Source organism: Chelonus insularis, unplaced genomic scaffold (genome assembly GCF_013357705.1).
Source record: "Chelonus insularis isolate UGA/USDA-ARS -01 unplaced genomic scaffold, ASM1335770v1 contig_406_pilon, whole genome shotgun sequence".
In the NCBI taxonomy this organism is placed as follows: Eukaryota; Metazoa; Arthropoda; class Insecta; order Hymenoptera; family Braconidae; genus Chelonus; species Chelonus insularis.
Window position 1 is genome coordinate 1,682,484 of NW_023276563.1, and position 27,645 is coordinate 1,710,128.

Here is a 27,645-nt window from a genome sequence, read left to right on the forward strand (position 1 = left end):
ATAAAAAAGAATAAATGTAATACACGAGAATTTTGTTGAGTGTCACTGAGATAGAATGAAAGAAGCTATATAGAATGCCTGCATGCCTGCACCTATTCTATAAAATTCTAGTGGACTGGATGATCGATGGGCTCGTGAAGATGCTTTCGAAAGAAGGGGCGCACGAAACAGCTTTTTTATGTATATATAAACTTCAATTCACTCAAAAACAAAATAATTATATTTTATATATATTCGCTGCATGCGATAAACGAGAACTATCCTACTATTGCGCTCTCTACATTTGGCAAAGGGTTTTATTATTTATATATACTTATTTATGTATATATATATATATAGACACAAGAGATGAATTCGCGTGTTTTGTTATTCTTTATACAACAATTGTTGACTTTAATCACTGCCCACGGCTACGTAAGCACAGGGCTTTTATATACTTACCATCTTGATGTCACTAATTGTCGCAATGCTTCGGACAAACAGGTTTACCCGGACAGTGGCCGGCCCATCTAAGGGCAAAAACAATACAGCCCCTTTTTAATCAAACTTCAACACAAGCTATTCATTCGACTTTTGCCTATTGCATTTTTATTTTTTTTATTTTTGCCTTTAGAAAAAAAAATTTTTTTCTTTGATCAAACTAGTGTCATTATTTTTATTTTTATTGCCAATTTAAAGTGGCTATTAGCCTTCTCTAAAAATTTCTCCTCGACTATTTAGTATGGGAAAATAAATTCCATAATAACAAGGATCAAATGGCATGTATTTGGAGATTAAACAAGTAAATATAGGAAGATATTGCAAATTAAATTACATGAATTTAATCGATTGAATTGTAATTAAAATTTTTACTACATACCTCAGTACATGATAGTTTATTTATTTATTTGAGCATTTTTCTTACCCTTGCGTGTACGTGCATGGATGGATATATCTAGTGTATATTTTCAAGTATATTTATTTTATCGTTTCTTCTTCCTTTATAGACTTTAAGGAAGTGGGTCAATTGAGTGCTAGTGCTAAATTATTCAAGGTTGCAGGTAAATTTATCACCACGATTTTCAACTGTATTCCACTTGTTAAATTTTTTTTTCTTATTTGAACGGATATTTTTTTAAATATAAACGATTGAATACACTTAATATGAATTTTAAATTTAGAATGTAAATATATATATATATATATATATCTATTAATAAAAAAAACCGACATATCTTTTGTCTTGAATGATATTACAAAAGATAAAAGTAGAAGAGATCGACGAGTTCAATTCAGTATCAATCTACACCCTCTCAAGTATACGTAATAAGTTAGTGAGAGCTGAGTGTGACAAAGAGTTGGACGCGACGAAACGATATAATCGCTGGCATAGTTATGTCGACTTAATTGCATTCATCTACTGATAAAATCTTTTAGATTCCTTCAAAGCTGATAAACTCCTTCATACCTTATCTCTCACTCTCTCAATTATATCACGTAATATTTTCATTTAGACTAATTAATTATTCGATTGTTATTATAAATGCGATTGCTCAATTTGCATGTAAATGAAAAATATAATTTTCTTGAATAAAAAAAAAAAAAAAAACTATTTTTTTCTCTCTTTTTAAGTAAAGTGTTGACCCGACGAATGGCGTTCTTTTTATCAAGGCACCGGCTAATGAGGAAGAAAAACGTAGCAGAAGAGAGCTGCCTAATTTACGCTATTTTTTACTTCTCTACAAATATAATTAGTTTTATACGATCTTATTGCCCTTATGAGAAAGTTGCTAAAGTTAAAATTTTGTTTACTTTAATCAATAAAATTCTATTAAATTTTTATATTTTTTTTTTTTTTTAATTTGAATGTAAATATTAACATCATTTTAATTCGATAATTTATTAATAAATTGATATAAATTAGACGAAATGTATTTTCCACGAGAGCTTTTATTTCGTTGAACAAAAAAACAATCCATCAAATTTTTTAATTGAGAACAGTTAAATGACATTATAAAATTATTTAAAAGCCGATGCAATACTGGCAAGTCTTGTTTAATAGCGAAGAAATGGACGTGTAAATACAAGCTTGATATAGGAATTCAATAAAAAGCTTTTAATTGACTTTACATTACTTAGAAAAAGGAATAAAGAAAGTTTTGTTAAGCTTTTACAATCACTGTATAAAAGGAAAATCGTTATTCTATTTACTCTTAAGAGGTAATTTAAAATGGTTATTTACCAATTTAACCACTCATATATACATACATTTATAGTTGTATATATGTATAATAAAATAGATGATAAAAAGTATCTCTGAAAAATGGTGAAACTTATGTATAAAAATATTAACAAAATTTCGAATAAACTCTTGAGAATTCATGTGGCAAATATAAAATTTATAAAGTAACTACTGCGCATTTTCTGCTTGACTGTAATCTAGATTTACACGGAAACTTACTGGTACCTTAAATTTATTCCGTGTAGAAATGTCATACATATACTAAAGGGAAAACAGTTTCACTAAAAATGTGCCAGTCATAACTTTTACATATATAAGAAATGCCTATACATGTACTGGTAAAATATTCCAGTGATATTTTACGTAAGGTAAAAATCTCACGGTTCATAAAATTGAAAAATTCATATGGAAAGTAGCACATTATCCGTAAATGTGGCTAAAAAAGAGAAGTTTAAGATTTTTGTTAAATATCTTAATGACAATTTGATTATGAATAATAAATTTTGGTAGTCGTATAAATTTAATTGGCGCCCAAAACTACAGGCTGTTCCTGTGATTAGTGAGTAAAGTAACGAAGTGGGAAGTTGCTTAACTGACAATTAAATTCCAATCACTGCGCAAAATGGTTTCAAGTCGTGATAATTAAACTCTACTTCTACCAAAGTTGTCGAGTATACCAATTTTTCGTCTACATTCACTGACAGAGCCAATTACAATAGTCATACAGAAGAAAATTTACAACTAGAAATCATCAGAGTAATTTAGTTGAAGGCATGAAAAAATAAAAAATATTTTTTTGTCAATGAACCAAAATAGTTGGTGAGCTATCACTTCTCGTAAACGAGGAACATTGTAATTTTACACCATTTTGGTATATGTATACAGAGGGTTTTTCATAGCGTTATATTTACTCATAATTTGCAAGGGAAATGTATGGCACGACGTGGCACGAACAATATCCTCGGGATCTGTTGGGCACCCGAGGGTGCTCGATAAAGGTGAGACACGTTTTTAGTACGCGACTCGCATCCACACTCTCTCACTCTCTTTTGCTCACTCTTTCTCCCTCTCTTTTGTTCTATTCCTCTTCCTATTTCATTTACGACAACACGCGTTTTGTTATACCCGTTTGTGCATTTAACTCTTGAAATTTATCCTCCAATTTTATGCGGAATACCAATGCCTCCAATTAAAGTAATTTATGAACGATAAAACTCTATTTAAATTTAGTTCAAAGTCCCGTAATACTACCTACAGCAGAAGTATGGTTACCGATCTGTGTGGTCTATTACAATCTAAAATCTCGCGTGATTACGGCCACTTTTCTATTCGCAAAATTATCTATTTTCTTGAGCCATCAGCACGTTAAATCATCTTCTATTTTATTCAACTTTTATTATTTTCATTTGTCTGATAATATCAATGTGCCGAATCTCATCACATACCAATAAGCTATTTGTCGCATGCAAACAAAACATTTGGATTAAGCTTGTCTTTCTGTTTCGCGCGTAGAAGCGAAAAAAACGTTGATGACCGACGTGTCCTAGATCGTCGTTCGTGAATGTTCTTTTTTATACTTCAGTACGTGCAATATTCCTCGATTACGCAACACAATTCAAACCTCAAATTCATTCCCAAATTCCCAGAAAGAATTTTCTCGTCTCTTTTTCTACACTTTTTTTTCCTCACCTCATTACTTTTTTTTAAACATTCCAATAAATCAACCCCATCGGATTATGTTCAACTTTGTCAAACAGATAACTCTTAATCGATCCAGAACATTTTTGTCAATTGTTTCGAATTCTTTTTATTCTTCTTATCATCATCATCATCATCATCATCATCTTTAAGTTATTATAACATTTCAACTCCATGATGTCGATAAAATATTAATATATAAAATATTATAAAATAAAAATCAACTTTTTTAGACGATAGTGTAAGAGGAAGATTATCTTGGAGCTAGGATTATTTAAATTAGGATATATTATATTTACCTGTCCCGTTCTCTCCACTTGGACGAATACGTGCATCGTATTTTTTCTCCCCTAGAATGTCGTCCAGGACTTCCTTCTCCTTCTCCCGAAAGTTGACCTTTCCCCCCTGCGAGCATCTGAAATATGAAAACAACATTATACAGGTATGATGATATTATTATCATTACACAAGGTGTCACGTGTCACGGTAATGTAGAATAGCACTAGTTTCCATCTTCTTCAGCACTTGACTATAATCTTGAAGCTAGTCTAGCATCTTCTATGAATTGTAAACGAGTCTAAACGTGACGAGAATTTTTAGTTTATCTTCAACTACCATTTTATAGTTATGCAGATACATACAACAACGGTTGTCTTGTTGCATTACAAATACTTTAATCCATCAGCACCAATTTACACAGGAAATATATCAAAATAAAACCAAGTCTTCACATACTTTTTCGAAGCTTTAAGGATTATTTAACGATAGATCAACCAGCGAGTAGCTCTAGTATAAAGAGCTCTTACAGAATTAAATCATTCAATCACTTGAATATTAGTAGAAAGTAGCTCTCAAGTTATTCAAACTATAAAATTTACCGGGAAGCTTTTATAATGCTTAATTATATCTGCCGGAGATGTCAAAGATGAACAGAATAAACTTGGGATAAAGTTGAAAAAGCTTTTCAACGAGCCGAGAGTTTTACTCTTGACTTTCTTCACGTTGTTATCGGACATTTTCCGGCCGCTTGCTAATAACAAGCACAACGACTTTATAACTGCTTTAATGAACCTTATACCAGTGCTGCATTGATAGCCATAGCCTTATGCATTTCATTTCATCCCCTCCTATAATTACTTTTATGTCAAACACGAGTTGGTCGATGATGATAACAATCTCCATGACAATCTACTAGGAATCATTACTGAGTGATGTCAATAAAGTATCTGTCGTTGTAATACTGGTGCTACTAGCGCAATTCTATACTCTGTCAATAATAATACAAGGGATATAGACAAACAATCGTATCGTAAAGAAGATGACAAGTGTCAGAGGTGTGAGTCTGGCAGAAAAAGGCCGCAGGAGAACCGCAAAGACGTTAATGAGGTCACAGTGGTGCAATGTAAATGAAAGACGAGATCCACCAAGTATCTCACTGACACATCGTCATATGTGTGTTATTTCTCAATGTAGTCTGCTTTTCCTCGAGGTGTGCAAATACGTATGTGCCACCTACAATCTCGTTTTTTTTTATTTTCTATATAAAGTAGCATCAATATAAAATGTACGCGGTCTTTTTCAAAGAAAATATCATCAACGTGACGACATTAAGACTCCATTGTATATTAAAACCTTTAAAAATGTTAGTAAAACGTAAATTGAAAAAACTCTAAGAAGGTAGGATAATACTAAACATGTTTTTTTCAAAAGAAAACTTGTCGAAATTTAATAAATACAGCAATGCCCAGTCATCTTCTCCTATCTTTGTAAGCAAATCACTTATACCCTTCGTACACATTTTTTATGTATGCATGTAAATATGAATATATCTGTATATATTTTTTGTTCATTAAGGACATATTTTCATGCACGTTTGATCAGCAGCTCGTGAATTTTTGGAGTATTACTGCTACTGCTGTCTTGAAAATGACGATGCACTTTTTTCAAACAACTCCGTTTTCTTGACAAATATTCCACCACATTCAGTATACTTGAAGTTGTAGTTATTAAAAAAAAACTCAAAAGTGACACAAAAGATATTCTACAAAGGCTATTCTACCATCCTTTCTTGACAAATATCTTCACAATAAATTCTATTTATACCTATTTATTTCAACAATAATTAACCAACTTCCATTCACCAAGATAACAATGATAACTTGCGTTAAGTGAATTTTGATTAATAGACTTGACAAAAAGATTTACCATTTAAATGAAATAAAATACTCATTCAAATCAATTATTCCAGTGGTTTTATAGTGAAGATGTTTGTGGGTTTATAGAATTTTATCAGAGATAGATCAATGATAACTAATTAATTGATCATGGACATTTGAAGAAATAACTGATCCTTTGACATTTTTTTCAGATCAACTGGTATTGAAATAGACCATCAATACTCTTTTATAATCAATAGTGAAATGATGGTAGTAATTTATTGACTTGTCTTTTTTTCTTTTAATTAACAAAAATTAATAACCAGTTTATTTATTTTTAGAACTTTAAATGAAAATAATTTCATCAATTTTTCCATGGTTATATTTCTTAATATTTTTGGTAGTGAAGACACTAATATGCCATACTTTTGAAAGGAATTTAGTCTGGTATTTCTGGAGTTTATGAAATTCTCCTACTGAGGTAATAATCTGATATGAAATATTTTAACTCAAAGTTATCTTCAAAAGGTTAATTACCCCACCATAATTCTGACTAAAAATCACATCTTCAGAAGAGAATAAATTTTTATAAGTCACGAAATAATATTCAAGTTTGAATGAAGGAAATAAAAAAGCAAGAGTTTTATGTCTAATTGATGGAGGATTACTTCAATCTACATTTCCTTACAATTTGACTTACAATTAGTCAAGAAAGCTTATTTAGATTCATGAAATGTTCGTTGACTAGCGAGAAATTTGTCAAGAATGCCTAGCATGATGATTTATGAACTGCTAAACACATACTTGCTAATATAATATACAAAGCGAAATTACAATGAACGATTTTAGTATTTATGATCTATATGTGACAATAAACTTCTCTATACACCAAGGGTTCATTATTGTCTAATCACTCATAAGTTATTAAGTTGAACGAGTATATAATACACTTTCAAAATATATTAGCTGCTATGGAACTAAGACCCTTACTCTGAGACTACCATTAAACTTTGAATGCATTGGTTAAAACACTTAGGTTGTTATAAACCAATACCTGAGAAATAGTTGCTTCTAATACCTCGTCTTTACAAAGTTGAGTTAATATTCTTGTAAGGAGAGAATAAAGCAACGTACTGTTACTGCCTGTGTCTGACAATTTATTTTCAATAGAAAGGTGATCGATTATATTGCGAGAAAAAGATGGAATGAAAATCAAAGAATGTCGTCATATTTTAAAAGATTCGAAAGAAAAGAAAATAAGACTACATCCTTTTATTGCAAATGGTGATAACAGGTTACATTCTACCGAAATATTTAAACTGGTCTACAGCCTGAGGCTGATTTTTAATGAGAAACCGTTTCTTTTGCTCACCTTTTACTACAGTCTACCATAAAGTTGGAAAGCAACAGAGAGAGTAGAAGAGGGAAAAGGCGAGACCATAAGGGTTGTAGAGAACTATTCAAACTCTTGGACTTTAGTTTATGCCGTGCGCTGACTTGATTCAAACTCTCGTCAAATTCATGAATAAATTCCAGACTTGGTTTTCTTGACATTCTGGACTAAAAATAAGAAGAAAAATCTATAATAACAATCTGCCATCAGAAACATTGTTCATCTTGATATAGGATCAGCCGAAAAAGAAATTGACTTCTAATGTTGATGTATAGAAAATTGAAATGTAGTTGAAGATATCAATTTATCTAGATTATTTTCTAGAGAGACCTTTGGATATAACGGTAATCTAGAAAAGTGCATCTACAAATAAATGCATCATGTATGTAGATAAAAATATATGTAATATATATATATAACAATAGGAAATGAAAAAGAGTATATGTTTACAAAACTCATCAGTTCGCATATTATGAGAGTCTGTAGTAAAGCTTGTCACTGCTTTACTCCACTTGACAAGGCTTAACTACCACAGTTTGAAATTGCGAACAAGAAAATACAGGTGGGAAAAGCATCCTCGATCAACAAGTGTCGCGAGTGAATGTTTAATTTCCATACACCAACTACACGAAAATATAAGCGTCTCTCACGCGATTTACCTTTTATTGCAATCAGTTTCAACTAATAAAATTCATTTACCTTACACCTTTTCTCTTTTACGTTTTGTCTGTTTAAGTATTCTGATTTAATGTCCTACATAAATATGATGAATCGCATAAGTAAATTAAAAGATAACATTTATACTGTCATGATAGAGCCCAACAAGAGAGAAATAAAAAGTTGCTATTTTTAATCACCATTTCTCATTAATAATTACATTTTCCTTAGTTTTATAATACATCTTAATTGTCCATTATTATGTCAAGAAGGACGACAATGAGTTATTTCGAAAAAACTAATTATGAAAATTTTAATTTTAAATTTGTCATCAATTTTACTTACTTTTAACTAAAAAATCTGTCATAATATTTTAACAAAAAATAATATCACTATTAATATTATAAAACTAGACAAAAATCAATATCACCAGAGGACAAAAAAAAACTTGGCTTCTACTAAATGGCGACTTCTGGATGTGAAAAGGAAAGAAAATTATTATAAAATCAGCTTTTACCAGAACCAACAAGAAAATTAACCAGGTCTAGTTCAACCAAACTCAAACAGAGTTAAATAGAATTTTTAACCAGTCATTTTCTTCTACAGATTAATTAATATAATTACAAACAAATGAAAATGTTTATTTCATTAAGTTATATAGTAGATAATGGAATGATTCTATACAACCAATAAAAAATTTTAGAATTTAATGAATCAATGAAAAAAGATAGGTTAAAAATCACTCACCTTGAAGGATGCAGCAGGGATATCAGTAGCACTACCACAGGTACTCCAGGCCACATTGCGGCGGCCTAAAAGCAAATATAATTATATTTGTATTAAATGAAAAAAAAAATTTCTATGGTCAAACGCAAAAGCCCACAAGTGGTATTCCACAGTGGCCAATTCACAATGCATACTCTCTCTTTCTCTTTCTCTCTCTTGATTATCTGCACAATCCTCCATGTGGTCTTTATATATATGTATATCTATAGAGAGCACCGCATGACCGACAAAATAATCCGATCGGCTGAGATGAAAGGCTTTAGAGATTGTAATAACTTTTATAAGAATTTTTTATTTATCATTTTTATAAGGTAAATCCAGACACGGTATAAGGGTGAATCTCAGAATAGAGATTAGGTAGAGATTGTTTTCATTATTTTTTAAGATAAAAGGGACAAATAAATACCAGCTGCATGAAATATACGTCTCCCTCACAAGACAAAGTTCACATCATCTCTACATGGAATAAAAATATTTTTGTACTCTGGTTTATTTTAATATTTAATATGACTATGTAGTAATACTGTTTTAAATATTGATGATCTTTAAAAGGAAAAAATGTACTTAATGGTATTTGAAATAAAAAAATTTCATCTCATCATTTTCTTAATCGTTACAGCAATATTCTAAATTATATTACATTGGAAAAACAATCAATCGGTGGTTTTAATGCGCGATGAAAAATATATTTGCTCTGCTCGAAACAATTTTGTACTGGAATAGATGAATAATATCGATTTCCAATGCTCAACATTAAGCATCACTAACAGAGATCGTAAGGTATGACAGCAGAATTAACATTGTGTGTATGTACATATCAATGCATGAATATGTAACAGAAATTTTATCAATAATATGCTATTCATCAAATAATTACAATTAGATCGATAAAAATGTCAAAATAATTTATATCTCACCAACAAAAATATTGAAAAGGCTTTTAAATAATTAGAGATGTCGATTATCAAATACAAATGTAGTTGAAGTAAGTTTTAATGAAATAAGAAAAAAAAATGAACGAGGTTTAAAATGTGCAAAATAAAAAGATGAGCTCTCTACACAGTAAAACAGTTGATCCTCTTCTACTCGGTCTTCTTGCAACTTTTGGATGTTGCAAGCAGTGGATTCTTTGTAATCTAATTTTCATACGACTGTAAATTTTCTCATGGATACGTTAATCAACGTCCCAGAGCGCGATAGTACATCAAGGAAGGAAATAAAGCTGGAGAAGGATATAGTGAGGTGGTGCTATAACGACTCTTGCCGGACGCGCGCGCGCGTGCGTAAAATCAATACAATTCCAAAGAGGAACTTTAGATAAGTAATTCGTGGTAATAAATCGTGATGAAATGGAATTGATAGAATGTCGATTTATCGATGAACAACCAAGGAAATCGAGAGGTTGGCACAGCGAGTGTGAACACCATTTCGACATGCTACATCATCGACTATTTTTGTTTTTCTCAAATCCCGTCAAGTTCTCGATGTGTTTTCGCTGCTGATGGAAAAACGAGAAACGTAATTGCTTCACTTATATACATATATATATATTTATGTATGTATTCATATACACATACCATACTTGCATACATATCTGTATGTCTATATGTATATAAATGCAAGCATACAAACGGGTCTCTCTCCATCGCTTGCTCTATCGGGTGATTTCTGTAACCTTTGGCCTTTGGGGATGTTGACGTCAGAATTGAACGATTTGTCAACAACACTACAAATCTTATTTTACGTTCTTTTGATTTCAGTTTTCCTGGTGTAAAGTTATAAATAAATATGTAACACTTTATGCAAAATATTCCCTGATTAAGGAGCACAACATCTAATGAAAATTGCTGTATTATACATGCACACAGTACTTGTAAATTTTAATTATTTAATTCATGTTTTACAATGAGCTTGGCTGGAAATTTCGTAATTTTACGAAAAGTTTTTTAAATTCAATCAAAACATTTATTTGCTTTCGTTGCTTAATTAATAGAAAAATATTTACATTGAGGAGATAATGATCTTTTATCATTTTTAGAAATTGTCAAGATCAAAATGAATTTTATCAAATGATATGAAATTTTTTAAAATTAATCTTAGATATTGATTAATTAAATAATCTTCATCTACATAGAAATTGAATTAAGCTTGAATACATTTTACTGAACGTCAAAAAAAATTTTGAAAGAAAAAAATTTGAGTTAAATTTTATTTTAAAATTTACCTTTTTTTGAAAGACTTTTAAATTTCATTTGGCAATTTATTATATATATATAACAAAAAATTATGATATTAATTTTTTATTCATATGATATCATGTAATGACAAAGTCATAATAAAATCATAATCATGTTAATGATAATGATTACAATATGTCAAATTATTCAAACATTAATCTCCAAACGCAAACATTTGTTTTTTCCCTCCCAGATAATTTATCACTCGAGCACTTGTCTGCGGAGTTGAGAGAAATAAGAATGGAAATTTTACAACAACAAATAGTGGAATGAAATACGTTTTATATGTCTATTTTAATGGACAAAAGTGGTACAAATGTTAAATACGAGCATTTAATTAAAGGTATATATGTAAGAATACATGTGGATACAAACAAAAAAAAAAAATAATTTAATAAAATAAAAATATAGCTGTAATTAAAACCAAGTGAATGCACCATCTGTTGCCCAGAAATTTATTATCTACACCTTCGTGATTTGGAACTTTCACGAAAATCCCAAGACCTCATTTTACCCTCCACCCAATTTCATTCTCACACCTTATTGCTTCTACCTAAGAATGCACCGTCATTTTTCTTTTCATAAATCCGATATACTTCGATACACTTGTAGAGGAAAAATTGAAAAAAAATTAATTCTCACTCATACATTTATAAATTACTCAGCGAAAAAATTCAAGAATAGTTTTATGTTATAATAGTATATTACTTTAATCTCAACATCACCATCATCACTTTGCTTCATCGGAAGTGTTACCCCACGCCTATTTCCTCAAGCAAGAAAAATTATATTTCCGCGGAGTTATGTATTACATAACGATTGACTTCCTGACCGTTTTTGCTTTCACCCTTGAATTTACTTTTTTTCTTTCCCTTACATTCGAAACATTATATTCAGAATAACTCCTTTTTTTATTTTCCACCATTCAATAATCTATCTGATCTATTCTGAGATATATTCCTTTGGCGGCTATACACTTTCTTTTTACGCAGCTACAGAGAGTTAAAGGAAATTGAGAAGTTTCTATCAAGAAGAGCGAATTCAAGATCAAATGGCAAAACCAAGTACCATCATCTTCTTTCCTTTTTCCATCTTCGACGACGCGTGTACTTTCCGCTGGATAAAATATAAAACACGAATTGTTGTAATCTTTCGAGGGTTGTGTGGCTTTTAAAACAACCTTTCAGGAACAGAACTTTTATACGAAACTCTAGGGAAGGATTTACTCTAGTTTAGAAGATAAATTTCGCGCGTTCATCTTCCGCTGCTGTTGTGCAACTTAACGGCTGTTTTCTCCTTCCTTTTTGCTCATCCTATCATGTTTTCTCCTTTTCTCTTTTTAATGCATACAGATACATCCTAAAAGATTTCTTACAACCCTTACTTAAGCCTTCTCTTGTAAAATCCCAGTCACGCCCATGCACGCAAGCTTCACCCAATCTAAAACTTCTTATTGGAACGTCTTCCCTATCGATTTTTGCAACCACTTTCAGGCATCGAATTAGAGTTATCCACAGGCATCAGGCCGGAGGCAAAAACGTGATGAGAAATATTAATGCATTTATAATAAGCTTTTAAGCTGTTTGTTATTATTGTTCTAAAAAATTATTATCCCTCTCAACTCATATAAAGCTTCAGTTAATAAATACCTAACAGATTAAATTAAAAGTAATCTGGTAATTAAATAAATAAGACTAAACTTCTCGTAATAAAATTCTTTAAGAATTATTTATGTTGACAAATTAAGTGAAATTCACTCCGATTATTATTCACATAAAATAAAAATGAATGTAAACATTTTTCCCCTCTTTAAAAGAATCATAATAACCATTTTACTCTATTCTTCTTTTCTACTGGAAAAAAGAAAAAATTATAAAACTGGAAAACATTGATCTTGTTGTCACACTTTCTGTAATTGAATGATTACATAAGTCTAAATAAATAAAAAAAAATAAAATAACTGAGAAAAATTATTATATTGAAGCATGATTTAAATGCAAAATTACGGAGGAAAAAATTAATAAACATAAGCAAACATGAAACAAAGTAATATAGAATTATTGCTATGTAAATAGAGAGCTATAAATGGCTGACATTAAATAAACACTGGGACTTGACAGAGGGTAAAGAATAGTTATTATCATTATTTCAGCATAAAACATGGAATTTACTTTGAAGTAATATTGATAATTATCTCGACTAATGTAATTAAGTTAATGTTAACATTTCATACATCTAAAAATATACCCCAATAACTAGTGATTGCCATGATTTGTTTTTCCCTTGCAATCGATAAGAAAATTCACCTTTATCCTATTTTTATCGCATGTCAGACCATTTGTAGTGGTTAATGGTTACTTTAGTTGTGGAGAATTCTATCAACCTACTCTATCTATGTATTTCACTGTGAAAGACCACGTACTAACTATAAAAGAAGTTACAGACGTTAAATTACGTAGATATAAAATATTATTCTAGATCATAATCACGGACAGCAATAAAGCTACGAGCCAGTAAAAATAATTTTTGATTTAATGAACTGATTTGCGGTCACTTGCATAAAATACACTGTTAAAGTTACCGGAAAATATATGTACAAAAAGACTTGAAAGTATTTTATAGTAATTAATTTTCAAAATATTCGCGTTAGAAAAAAAAAAACGTAATATATTAACGATCAATTTTTTCTTTACTTTAAAAACTATAATCTTTTTATTCATCTTGCATATTTATTTTTTGCACATATGTTTTATATTAAAATCGATACATAAAATGATGAAAAATAAACTTCAAGTTGAGTTTATGACTTTACATATCCTGAAGTAAATTGAATAAATTTTAAATTTACACTGTTTTTAATTTAAAAGTATTTAAGATTAAAAATATGTACATTCCACTTTGACTTTTTCACTAGAAAAAAGAAATTTAAAAAATCTCTTTCATGTAATAATTGGAATATTTTTTTTATAAAAAATATAAAGTACTGAATCAGATTACAGCAAAAAAAATGGAAAAAATGAGATATAAATTTCAAATATTCACATATATTTCAAATTGTTTTCCCCTGTGTATTATTTATAAAAAAAAAAATTTATTATCTAACAACTTAAACGTCATTTACACACTCAAACGAGTTAGAAAAAACTTTTCAATTCAAAATTTGTTAATCTAGTTTGGATATTAACTGTTAATTTAGTTAAAAACCAATAGGTATTTTTAACTCGGATGCTGAAATTCGAAATACTCTGTATTATCGGTAAATTTTTTTCAATCACAATAAATAATCAACAATCACAAATATTTTTAATAAAAATTCAACATTGGAATAACAAAAAAAAAATCTTCTTAGAGAATGAATTTTTAAAACAATATTTTTAGATTGTACATAAATCAACACCACTGTGAGCACAAACTACAAAAATATTTACACACAAAACAATCACATATAAAAAAAATAAAATAAAAGCGATTTTTGACATGATGAATTATATATGTAAAAGTGTAAGAAAATTTCCAAGTCTTTGTGTATATCAATAATAATGATAATAATAATGGCAATGAATATAAAGAACGTTTTATTAGCTGAAGGAAAATGAAAAGCAATATCTTTTCAAGGACTGCCAATATGCTGGAATCTCACACCTTTATATATATTTTTTTCTCGTTTTTGCTCTTTTAGATCTTATTCCACAAGCCTGACGTTGCTTCATCAGAAAGGCTGAGTTTTGCTCAGATAAGCACAAACTCTTCGTCGCAAGTGCACCGGATATCCGATTGATTGGGAGGATATACGAAATTGTGCCGCATTTCCCGACAAATTGGCAACTCTTAACCAGGACATGAAGAACGGAATGCTTCCATTTTTCATAACGTTATTACTTAAAATCGATTCTACGTGATAAAAATATTTTTTTGGCCTTGCTGCTAATCATAATCCGATCTTGACACGCTGAGAGTAAAATGAAATCAGAAAGAAAAAAAAGTATATTTACATACATATTGTAGTAATTTATAACAGATATATCTCAATTTAACCATCATACACAAAATAAATTTGATAGCGATAAATAAATCTTATAACTTGCAGTACAGCTTTTAATTAAATATAATTTCGTTGAGTTGTACTGCTAATTGCATTCTTCATCATCACCAAACTTCAGTACATGAATAACCATTTGAATAATTAAAAGCTCTTGAATAATTGGATTCGTGCATTGAATTGTTGAAATTCTTTGATGTCAAATGTCTACTTCTACATTTATTAATTAATAATAAATCATATTGGCTTATATTCACTTTCAATTATTTGATCACCACCAAATGTCGTGTAAAATATTTATATCTCGAGTCCTTCATCAAAATCGACATCAACTTAAGTATTTACATGATAGGAAATAAATTACATCAGCTTGCTTATCACTAAAAACATGGCCCGGATCATCAGGTGTCTCATTAGTCAAGGGTAACTAGTGACTACTCTATCTGCTTCAATTAAAAATTTCACGAGCACATCAGGAGCATTAAAATGTATACGTTGCTAATACATAGTCGAGTAACAACAATCAATTCAATCTTGACATATGTACAATTTCAATAGTAATCACACATCTACATAACATACATATAATCTCTACCGATGTGTCATCTTCTAACATATTGTGTATAATATTTTACTGTATTTTACATTGATATTAATTCATTACAACTTACGATCTACTATAAATCACACAAATACTTTTTCACATATTTTTTTGTTGATAAAACTAAAAAAAAAAGTTACTGATGACTTTCAATTAATGTTTTTGTTTTATTTGAAAAAATTATTCTCTTAATTTTTTAGGGGAATAAAAGTCACGATAACATTTGAGCTTATTTTCTTTACAAGCCGGAGCAGAACCTCATAGTTTATTAAGCCGATAAATATAATCGTATTATTTTACTGTATTTATATTGAAACGTCATGTCGATATATTTTGTTACATTTTAAATTAAGCCGATAGTATTCTATAACCAGTGAAAGCATAATTCTCCAAAAAAAAAACACATTACATCAGGAGAAAGTTTTTGTAGGAAGAAAAAAAATATTGATATTTTTTTTGGGTTTTCAATGACATAAAAATGGTCATTGAAGTCAAAAATATATAATATATAGAGGGGAAATGAAATTGATGGCCAAAACACTTGAGTTGACTCTCCACCAAATCAGAGCAAAGCCTGCAGGTCATTAAACCGATAAGCATAATCAGGATAGGAAAGCATCAATGGAGAATATAATAATTCACACAGCAGGAGGAAATAAAAGTGGAATGAGGCAAGTAGAGTCAGACAGTTAGGGTGTAACCTATAAATGATACTTTTACACTTGAATCGGAAAGTTTGATCCTCATCTGGAAGAGTATCCTCAGAATAACAAGTATCAAATTACGCAGTCTATCATTAAGCACGATCTTTGACAAGTAAAATAACACTTTTCGACATTTCACCGGAATCCTGAAGAGACAGCTCGACATATTGAACGTCGATAAAGATGTTCACGATGTGGTGTAACAGAGTCATAAAAAAATCACTGAAATTCCAACGTGCAACGACCGTTCCAGCATGAATCTTGCAATCTTTATACGCTTATATCTTGGCTTCATAACACTTTTATACTGCCTATACAAATACACGTTATGATTAGACTATCAATGTATATAAAATTATGCTTATACTACGCCCAGAGTTGACACCCGAGCAACTCTTTCCACTGTAAAACATCTCCTCCTTGCCCGGTCCAGCCAATGGTGCTCGTAATTAGAACTCGATCATCAAGTTGCAAATCTCAACACTATTATCAATGTTGGAAAGTAAAAAAATATCACGTGTCAGAGTGGAATGAAAAAGAGAAAAAAAACTCACCTGGAGATGATGAAAATCCTAGGCAATCACGGCGAATCGTCTCGGTGATGGTGACATGGCGCCCTCCGATATTACTCGCTGGATCAGTTAGCAAACGTCCTACCTCGGGAGATTCGTCTCCTGGACTGCCGTTGTTGAGAGGTCCTCAGCAATTCACACTGACTACCTGGTTGCTGGTGCGCTATTGATCTCGACCCAGACATCCGACGATCCACGCAGACGCTTAATGCTGCCGCGTCGCTTTAGCAACGTGACGTCATTCACCACCCTCTAACATTCCACTCCTATTTCTCCAGTCTCTACTCCAGTTCTGTGGCAATCCAACCCCTTCATACCTCTTGCCACCAAGTCCCAAGCTGTACCAACGTATTACCTTAGTATTGAATCATCGATGCTTGCTTTTGCACACCTTCAAGATTGCGATGGATCATCTAATCGAGAATCACCAAACAGACTATTGTTTACCTAGCGAATCTCTCGCATCTCACTGAGATCTCGTCCTCCAAATACTTCGTACCAGAGACGATCAAATTAAACGACCGCTTGGGGAGTGATTCGCACACCGGCGTCAGATTCTCTCAACTCGTCTACCTCTATTCACTTTCGGATTTTTTTTTTACTTACCACCATGTAGACATGTGTACAAGAGCTTAGTTACCACAAATAATGACCTTTTCGACAGCCAAGTATTAAAAGCCTTTTCATATTACTTAAATTTTTACTACGATTTCTATGTTTATACCTATTAAATTTAATGAGTAGGTATGGTTGAGTATTTTCTTCTTTATCTAAATAAACTACTTGCGTATATCATTCCTTACCGCAAAATATTGTGTAAAAGGCTACCTCTCATTAAAGAGTTTTTTTCACGCTCTTTTTTGTTGGCAAATACGAACATACGATACGAGAATAATCTGTTAGTGTGATAAATATAGTAACGTCCACTTCAACTGGATTATATCGAGGATAATACAACTGTTTATAACCAAAAGTGAGATAAAATAGAGAGAGGAGATTCAAGGAGTAATCCTAATAATCATATCAAGATGTAATACAACATTTTTAAAACTTCAACAGAAATAAATTTAATCAAAATTTTTCACCACTGAAGTCTCAATCTCTATCAATACTTCAATTATCATCAATATTGTCAACAATGACAGTTATTCAATAACTATAATTAATCCATTTAATTCTCTTTTATTTGGTTCTAATAATTATCAACAATTATATTTATTAAAAAAAAAGTCCAATTGATTTATCAAAATGACTTTTATAGTTAAATACTCCAGTGTAATATTAAAAGGAAGAAGAAATGGTAATAATGTTACAAGAATATTGCAAAAGTCTTTGTATAATTCAATAGATTCTCCACATCTTTCATTCACTTATAATCATTTCATAGAGAGTATAAATTAAAATTAAAATTAAAATGAAACTAGTTTTGGAATGAAACGATGTCCAAGACATTTGCAATAAGTTAAGTGCACTAGATGAAATAAATAAGACACCTTTTGCTTGTTACAAAACCTTAGTATTAAAATATTCCAATAAAACAATAAATAATCATGATTGACAATAATAAAATTAATCAATTAAAGATTCGGCAGTGGAATATGCTAGAATCGGCAGGTGCCTACATCACAATAATTATGTGTTTTAATGTATAGGGATTATTGAATGATTCGACCATGAATTACAATTGTACATTATTAGCGTAAATTACGCTATACTCTTGCGAATTAATTTCTTTTATACATCTATTTTACATCGCGACAGAAACATATTATTTATAATTATACGCGACATTTGAACTTGTACTCATCCGAGACATATTACGATTTAAATTACTAAATTCTGAACACGAAGAAAATTCAATTAATTGACGTATCAAAAGGTTTATAGTCTTCTTTGTTTACGTTTTATTAATTAGTTGTTAATTGAATTTTCTTTACATGACTTTGATTCTCCGACATTCAGGATAATTATTATATTGTTATCTATTGGCATTTGATATGCACAATAGCTATGAACACTTCATGACCTTAAAGTTAAGCAATGGAAATTTTTACAATTTACAAAGTTTACTGAGAATCAACTATCAACGAACACACAGAGGTTTGGTAATTTTTTTACCACGTTTTTTTATCGTTTTATCAGTTTTCCCAACCCCAGAAAATTCAATGAGCGAACAAACATGTATCAAACACTCATATAAATTGAGTTAACTCTTATAACTTGTTTTTTGTAATTAAGATTCCAATCATGCCGATTACGTGTTTCCGAAATTTTTTATCGCAATGCTACTGTCAGCATACTAATTCATAGAACTAAAAATGATTTTTAAATAAAAAAAGAATCCTAAAAAGTTAATTAGTAAAATAAAAAAAAAAACTTGCAATAACATTATATATATAACGCCTCAACATGTCAACATTGACAAATACATTATCAACTAATTGTCACTATATAAAAAATTGTTATGACAAATTATCGTGATTTTCTATTAATTTATCTAATGGACCTTAATAATTTTTTTACTTTTTAAGTTATGATGATACTTGATACTTTAAGTAAAGTAATTTTGCCTAAAATTTTGTTGGCATAACTCGTAGCAATACCTTGATTTTTTAAAAATTTTTCCATAATTAAAACTCAAATGTCACATTCACTCTCATTCAGACTATTTAAGAGACCAAAAAATAGGAGAGAAAACTATTGTTAAAGAGAATTTGGCAAAAAAAAAGAACCATATTAATAGGTAATAATCTTCACAAGGCAGGATTACAACAAGATTACGATTGTTCACTAGAAGGCCAATGACCTGAATTGTTCCAGTCCCAATCTTTGCCTTTTGGTTTAAATTTGCTCGTACTTCCAGAATTATTCCAATCTCGATGGAAGAACTTTTTCTTAAAATGATGTCGCTCAGGATCAGGCTGTCGTTGATACTTAAGTGGCACGGATGAACTGCTACTTCCGCTAGATGCATGAGGAGGTCGAGGACTCGTAGGAGATGGAGTACGAGGCGGACCAAGAGCTTCGTCGGGTGAGGGAGCGACGGGTGATGGACCAATTACAGTACTATCTGATCCTAATCCACTATCCGGACTCGTATTGACCCCTTCTGTTGACCGTCGACGTTTGTCAAGTTCAGTGGATGCAAAGGCAACTAGTCTATCGAAACCTGAGCTGATGCGATCCTGCCAGTCTGCTTCACCATCTGTAATGCGAATGTCATTTACCAAGCCTTCTCACAATAATTATGTTATTTATCAACAGCATATTTCCATAAAAATAAGCCACTTCCCTATGCTCATAATAATCATTTTTAATATTAAAAAAGAAGGATAAAATATAAATATACTATATCTACAGCATTCTTCCAGTTAAACTAACTTTCATGCATACTCTCTATTATCTTAGAGTAAATTCTTGAGAGGAAATGGTGTTTTTACTACAACAAAGTATGTACATCTTCATAAACTATTAAACTACTGGCCATTACCTAGAATGACTACCTTTGGCTTCAATTACACTTTTGCCAATTTTGTAACTAAAATTTTGTCTTAAATTTACATATCAGTTGCTACTAAATTTTGGCTTATTTTCATGTAAATATGCAACTGACTGTAAAGATGAGATTCCCTAATGCCATGATGAGTGAACCTGATTGTTTAAATAACTATCAAACGTAAGAAAAAATCATTTGGATTAATGTAATGTTTTGCTCTTGATGGTTTAAACAATAAAATTTTGAAGAACCCCTGTGGGAAAACTCACCAAGAACCGCGAACCAACCCAAAGGCAGCCATATTCTCTTATTTCTCCCTTTGATCGCCTCAATCTCTAACAAAACAAGCCTCACGGGTATTTGAGGAGAGACTGAGTATGTGACAGAGCTAACCAACAAACAGCTACAGTGCATCTAACAAATACAACCAACAATAACAAAAAAAAAAAAAAAAAAAAAAAAATAAATTATAAATAAAGATCGCATACCAATTCTCCATTAGATTGATTTATCAACAGAAACCATAGATAATGATTGCCAAAGCCATTAATTAAAATACAAATAAAATCAATAAATGCAAATTGATCAAAAACATAAATAATTCTTTAGTATTCAATCCGAGTAGTCAAGGAAAAATAATTTAAATTATAATTAGAACAATCGGAAGTGATACAGGATTGAGAGAAATCGAGGGTCTGTCACCAAACTAAATAAGCAATCACAACTTTAGATCAGATTATTATCTAATTAAATATCAACTATTAAGTTTTAACATTCGACTAACTGTAGAATATAAGCATAGCATAAGTTTCTTAAAGGTAATGCAAATTTAGGAAGATTACTGGGTGATTTATCCGTTAAGTCAAGTGTATAAAGATCAATAAAATTTACGACATGGATACTTACCTTCATCTATAATTCCACTTCGTTGTCTTTGCGACGTCATGTGCGGTTCATCAACTAACGGCGTCGAAGTATTGGAATGCGGTTCAACAAGAGGACTTAGAGGTGCTCCACTTGTGCTTACTGAAGAAACGTTTGCTTCAGTTTTAACTAAAGACGATGCTGATGACAATTGAAGTGGTGATGTTACTCTGTCACTACTGCTACGACCATTGTTACTATTTGTATACCGAGGGTACGGTTGGTATCTGAATTTAAAATTTAATAAATCATTATTTAACATTTACGCATTAATTTATTTTTATAATTGCTTTTTATTTGCATATATCTTTGCAATTTACTATTCCTTAAGTGAATAAACTTATATTAAGAATGTTGATATTCAACTGTATTTTTTTTAGAATCTTGTTTACTATAAAAATACAAATATAAAATCCATGAGATTGAATAATAAAAAAAGACTTATTTTTTTTATTAGCAATGGTCTATGCAATAACTAGATAATCTGGTTTAGTTTACCTTCGACCATTAATAGTGTCATTTTTATCACTATGATTATTTAATATCCTTGCATGCAAGGATGCTGCTAAACCTTCAACCGGCACATCACCATTGGTTGACGACTGCGAAGAATGTGATGATACAGCGAGCTGTGTTTGTTTTATTGGCTGAGAAGAATTGTCCGTAAAATATGATTCATGATAAGGCTTTATATCTGCTCGAGGCAATTGTACTGGTGTATACCTTGAAGAAAACAATAAAAAAAAAACAAAAAAAATATATCCATTAACAAAGTATCAATACTTAAGAATAATCAATTACTATTATCCATGAATAAATTGTACCTTTGTGGTTGAGTTGATGGAGTAAAAAGAACAGAAGATCGAGATGAAGTTGTAGAAGTCGATGAAGCTGAAGACGTTGGTGCATAGCTTGCAACATGAGCCAAAGTTGCTAAACCTGTTTCACCTTCTGCACTAGCGGGTCTACTGATAGGAGAATAAACGGCTTCAGGTCTAATAATTGCGCTCATGTCAACAGCCGCATTAATAATTGACTGATTAGATATTTCGAGAGTCCTTTCTATTTCTCCACTCACAAGATCTCCAATAGTTCTTGTTCCCAAAATTCCCGCTCCACCAGAGCTGATACGATTATCATGATTTAATTGTCGTGAATCCGAGTGTGATCGATCGGATGTCGATAGATGAGAGGTAAGACGTTCCTGAGAAAGATGTCGTCGAAGAGCCAATTTAGCTGGAGATACTTGAGTATAGTCTGGTGTTCCAACTGTTTGTGATAAATTAGTTCGTTTCCGATCAAGCTCGCTAGGTTGTAAAGGCTGTTGCGTGTGCAATTGTAAATTATGTGGTTGCTGTTTATTTCTATTTTGCTGATCTTCATTCAAAACACTAGTAATAATACTTTTTAGTCTATCTTCAAAATCAGCCACTCTAGGAGGTTCTTGCATGCGATTTACTGATTCTCTTGAATTCCCTTGAGATTGAGTCACACCAGAAGATGAAAAACTAAAGTTTGCTTGTGGTAATCTCACTCTCGAATTTGATGATGATGTACTTCCAACTGAACCAATTCTATTTGGTATTCGACCTGCTTCAATTTGACGTCCAGTTTCTAAAATTTTTTGCGCTAAAATCTCAGGATTATTCTCTTGTATTTTTCCTATATCTGGCACATCTGGCCACTCTTGTGACCTTGAACGACCTTCACGATTCTTCCTTGGACTTTTTCCATTCTGCTGTGGGTGGTGATGTGTATGATTTTTTACAGTTGCTTCTCGTTGTTGTTGCTGTTGAGCAAGTGCTGCAGCTTGTTTTTCACTTGTTGCGCGTTCTAATAAGTTCAATTCATGTTCTAACTTGGACACCTAAAGAATGAAGGACAATAAATGATGATTCATTAATGACATAAATTAAGTTTGATGAATTGTTTCTCTATGATTAGTACCTGAGAATGTAATTTTTTCCTTTGCGACAAGGTTGCAGATATTTCTTTGAGTATATACTCTTGCGTTAGCGCTTGAGGAGGATTCGAAATGTTATTTGTGCTACCATGAGCATTGAACTTTTCTTGAAGCTCTTGATGCCTGAGCGCTGCTAAACGTGATTGTTCTGTTTCCATCGATGATACTTGAGCCTGTAATTTACTTGCCTTGGCTTGGAGCTGTTTATGTCTAAGAACGATTTCTTTTGCTTTTGCGAGTAAATCACATGGTGACGATGCATTTATTCCCAATTCAGTCATTCTTGCTTTCAGCAAAGCTACGCTATCATCAATTAATACTTTTATTTGTTTTTCTAATTGCGCTGCACGCGACTGTAGTTTAGAATTCCTTTCTCGTTCCTTTGCTAAATCTGTATTAACTGACACCTTGTAAGCAGGTGTCTTTATAGCTTCCAGCATAAGCATAAATTGGTCCCTGTAAATAAAATAAATACATATAATTTCAGCTCGTACAACAGTGATAGTTATAAACATTAGGACTTTTAAAGAGTCTTTACAAAAGTTTAATTCTGTAATTAAAAAAAATATAAAAAAAATTTTATTCTAATAAAATAATTAAACATTAAATAAAAAGGATGCAATAAACTTAATTACTTCATTGATTTGTAAAGATCTTTATGGATAGTTAATGTTTATAACTCAATAAAAAACCTGTATAAGTCAAGGAGAATCTGCAGAGCGTATGGTGTTGCGGCAGGTGCTGGAGGTATACTGAGCTCTTCATGAACAGATGTAGAATGTGCTTGAAGAGACAGAGATAGTGAAGAAAGATGCTGATCAACACATCCAGGAGCAGGAGGTGGTTTCTTTCCAATTGCTTGTGGAGATGTACTTAAAAGTGTTTGGCTATGTAGAAGATCCAACCCAGAAATATTGATAGCTTTCTTAGGTTTGGCTTTCTTAACTCCTCCTCTACCTCGTTGTCTTCCTCTAGCAGACGTTCGGGTAATGCCGTTACCAACTTTTCTATTTAATTTTCTACGCATTTTAGAAGTTTTTCGTCGGGATTTCATATTGTCATCTAAATCTGAATCACTATTGGTTGCTTGAAGCTCAGAATTATTTGGACTATCTAGCTGCCGTGTTAAATCTCGTTTGGCTCTATCTCCTCGTTCACTTCTATTAGATATTTTACTACTATTGCTGGCAGTGTTACTTATCACAGAATCAGAGTTTTCAACATCTGGTCCACCTAATCTATTGTTCTTTAAACGTAGAAAATAACGTTCTAATTTTGTTCGATCGATTACGTGGAGGTAGTAGGAAACTGGCTTGCCAGTCCAAGACACTGAACCTTTCAAGGGTGTCATTTCGGATACATGCATAATTGTACCAATGTCACTAAGATTCCGATCTGTTATACGGAAATTTAACGGGCAGAATGATTTTGAAGATACTATTCTTGCACCGTCACGCAAGTCAGCAAAACGTTCTTTCAATTGATGATCTACCGTAGGACCAAATGCGAAATTATTTACAAAAACTATTGTTGCACTAGTGATACTTTCTCGATTCTCATCAGCCAAAAAATCTCCTTTTACGAGACGATATTCTCCACAACGTTTTCCATACCAGTTTAACCATTTTCGGAAATTTATTTCCATGCTCTGTTAATGAAAAATTTAAAGCTCATTAGAAAACTATTTTAATTTACTCAATATTTGTCTTTAAAATATATCATAGATAAATCATACATACTTGTGCATAACGTGAAGGCACCTCAGCTTTTTCAACACCTACTGAGATTTTACAAAAAGTCGATGCAGCCATTTGAAGAACAACTTGTCCTACTCCTGAACCCAAATCAATAAAAATATCATCTTCTGTAACATCTATTTGATCGATCATTTGACAGACAAGTTCATAACTCGTCTCTCCATACACTTCGGGTGAAAAAGGTTCATACTGATTTAATTTATCAGGTTCTACTACTGCTTGATTATAAGTTTGCTGGAGTATATGACGAAGTAAACCTCTACTAGGTCGTTTATTTAACCTTTGTGAAGGTAAACTCGTACCTTTTTCCTAAAAAAGTCATGTAAAATTAAATTTCCAGCATTTACATATTACAAAGGTGACTTTTGAATTAATTGAATGAATAAGAACAACAATTTTTCATTATTTTACAATCAATTATCGAGTTAGTAACAAAAGAATCATTATTACTTCACTTCTCTAATAAGATTAATTAAATATGCAAAAATATTAAGATCAATTCGATTTTCTACTTATTATAGCTTCATCTATTATATAATTATTTTTCATTCTGATAAAACAATTGATTTTTGATGAATATATAACTAATTAACAGATATAGTCTTGTGAAGGTGTACAACAATATATTAGAATAAAAACAAACACTTACCAGTTGTACTAAACTATCAATTGCTCTATTGAAACGATCGCATAAACTTTTCATACTTTCATAATCTCTTGGATCATAATCTGTTAGAATATTATTTTCTAATGGTAATTTCAAGTCTGGTAAATCATCACAAACCCATCTCATGGTTTCAACTACGTCTATTGCTCCATCATGACGATCCTGTAAATAAACAAATCAACATGTAGTTTTAGCTACGATGATAAATAACGAAATAGGGCCAAGTAATTTTATAAAAATAATTGAGGTGAAAAAATGATTTTAATTATGCTGTCATTAACACAAATGAGTACAAGGAAATGAGGACATAAACGTGTTCTGCTTATCTCATGCGCCAAATGCATTATTCAGTAAAATAACAAGATCAAGGAAGTAACAATGTAAAATAAACTCACGGCTCCTGATCCAGAAGTAAGTGGCCAATGGTAAATGATGGGCTCTGCTCCCGCTGGTGAGTGTAATCGTAACTCTTGCATTTTTCTTATGAGGCACAGATGCGTATTACTTTACGTGAAAATGATCAGAAAATACTGGTTAGGTGACGTAATCCTGCTTAAGAATTTATCGTTGAATGTAGCTCGTGCACTAGGATGCCACAACCACGTAGACGACGCTCGCGGACCCCCCCCGCTCGACAATCGTTCTCCCGAACATTAAGCACACGCGAAAAGAAACTTTACCTGCGTAATTTTGCCACGTCCGCTCCACTTTTATTAATAAATATTGCCTCAATCCGGAAATCGGGGAGGGCTCGCACAATAAAATAACTTTAAAATACAAAGCACGCGAACTTGAATGCGAAAAGCACCAGCACAGTTTTGCTTTGGGGGGGGATGACGACATCAAAACATGGCGTCATGCTTCTTCCTCCACTCTACACAGCTACGTTCCGTTACCATCTCCAACTCCTTTTTTCATGCCAATGTCTTTCTTCGGCGCAGGCGCAACATCAGCCATTGAACCTGCTGTGCACCACTATTTTGTTCCAAAAAAATATTATAAAAATACAAATATCAGTTATATATTTACACTGTACAATGTCACTTCCAGCATTGAACAACCCATGAACTTGAAAAGTGCATCACTTCCGTATACGTGACTTGATGAACTAATTCAAATAAACTCGCAATATATTAGAATATTATGTATCACTACATAAATAATATTGTATTTTATTTCACGTTATGTAGATACGTGATGTCAGTCACGCGCTTTAAAAAACACTACTATCCTGTATGTCACTATAAATATTTTCAGTTACTACGATAAAAATAATTAAAAATTTTTTTTTATTTTCACAAACACTACAAAAAATTGTTTTACGCTAAATGTTGATTGATGGAAAAAGTTATTTATATAATTATTAATTCAATATATGAAATATTTAGATTCACCTTTTTGTCACTGAAGAAAATATTAAAAGCAAAAATTCTATCTTCAAAATAACGGTTATTTATATATTTGAAATTATAGAAAACTTTTGTAGAGTAACTTAAAAACTTTTAGATAAAAAAAACTAACTTAGGTCAAGTGCATCAGCACCTGTTTTGAAATAAAGATGCGAATAATCTCCGACATCCCCAACCATTTATTTGCAATAAAACTATTGGACATGTTGAGAACCACTTTACTTTCCAATTTGCTACATTACCGATGCATTTTCGTAACCTAATTTTCTAAAACTCCACTGTGGCTCTTTCATCGCTTGTTGTTTCAACAACGAACACAGCCGCTGCTTTATTACAAACATTGACCTTCCTAGTTGTTGAAAGTG

At 31.5% G+C, this 27,645-nt stretch overlaps 2 protein-coding genes across 11 annotated transcripts in view; both read right to left on the reverse strand.

Annotated features, from left to right (window-relative positions):
- GluClalpha (glycine receptor alpha 1) overlaps positions 1 to 17,213 on the reverse strand; it is a 34,068-nt gene extending 16,855 nt beyond the window's left edge. For 4 of the 8 annotated variants that reach the window (XM_035087038.1, XM_035087036.1, XM_035087045.1 and 1 more), the window contains exons 1-3: positions 17,047 to 17,213; positions 8,873 to 8,937; positions 4,219 to 4,334 (exon numbers count right to left, since the gene is read on the reverse strand). In XM_035087038.1, coding sequence (XP_034942929.1) covers positions 4,219 to 4,334; positions 8,873 to 8,928 — 172 coding nt within the window. In that variant the 5' untranslated portion in view covers positions 8,929 to 8,937; positions 17,047 to 17,213. Of the gene's footprint in view, positions 1 to 441; positions 512 to 4,218; positions 4,335 to 8,872; positions 8,938 to 17,046 lie in introns of those variants that run through there. The other 4 variants (XM_035087035.1, XM_035087043.1, XM_035087040.1 and 1 more) reach the window with 3 other exon arrangements.
- Positions 17,214 to 19,470: 2,257 nt separating this feature from the next.
- gpp (grappa) lies at positions 19,471 to 27,461 on the reverse strand. Of its 3 annotated transcripts, XM_035087058.1 has the most exons (10): positions 26,267 to 27,461; positions 25,854 to 26,033; positions 25,187 to 25,513; positions 24,140 to 25,095; positions 23,432 to 23,903; positions 22,309 to 23,351; positions 21,983 to 22,207; positions 21,467 to 21,711; positions 20,830 to 20,895; positions 19,471 to 20,269 (listed from the first exon to the last, which is right to left on the reverse strand). In XM_035087058.1, the coding sequence occupies exons 1-10, from the start codon at positions 26,345 to 26,347 to the stop codon at positions 19,842 to 19,844; spliced, it is 4,023 nt and encodes a 1,340-aa protein (XP_034942949.1). In that variant the 5' UTR covers positions 26,348 to 27,461; the 3' UTR covers positions 19,471 to 19,841. The 3 variants fall into 3 exon arrangements, with proteins under 3 accessions (XP_034942949.1, XP_034942950.1, XP_034942951.1); XM_035087059.1 differs by lacking the exon at positions 20,830 to 20,895; XM_035087060.1 differs by lacking the exon at positions 19,471 to 20,269 and having other exon boundaries at positions 20,833 to 20,974.
- Positions 27,462 to 27,645: the final 184 nt, after the last annotated feature.

Excerpts from the sequence above, each read along its gene's own strand:
- gpp (XM_035087058.1), bottom strand. The coding sequence starts at position 26,347 with ATGCAAGAGTTACGATTACACTCACCAGCGGGAGCAGAGCCCATCATT. Across the intron at positions 26,034-26,266 it reads TTACTTCTGGATCAGGAGCC|GATCGTCATGATGGAGCAAT; the intron begins GTGAGTTTATTT and ends GTTTATTTACAG. Across the intron at positions 23,352-23,431 it reads GGAAAAAATTACATTCTCAG|GTGTCCAAGTTAGAACATGA; the intron begins GTACTAATCATA and ends TTCATTCTTTAG.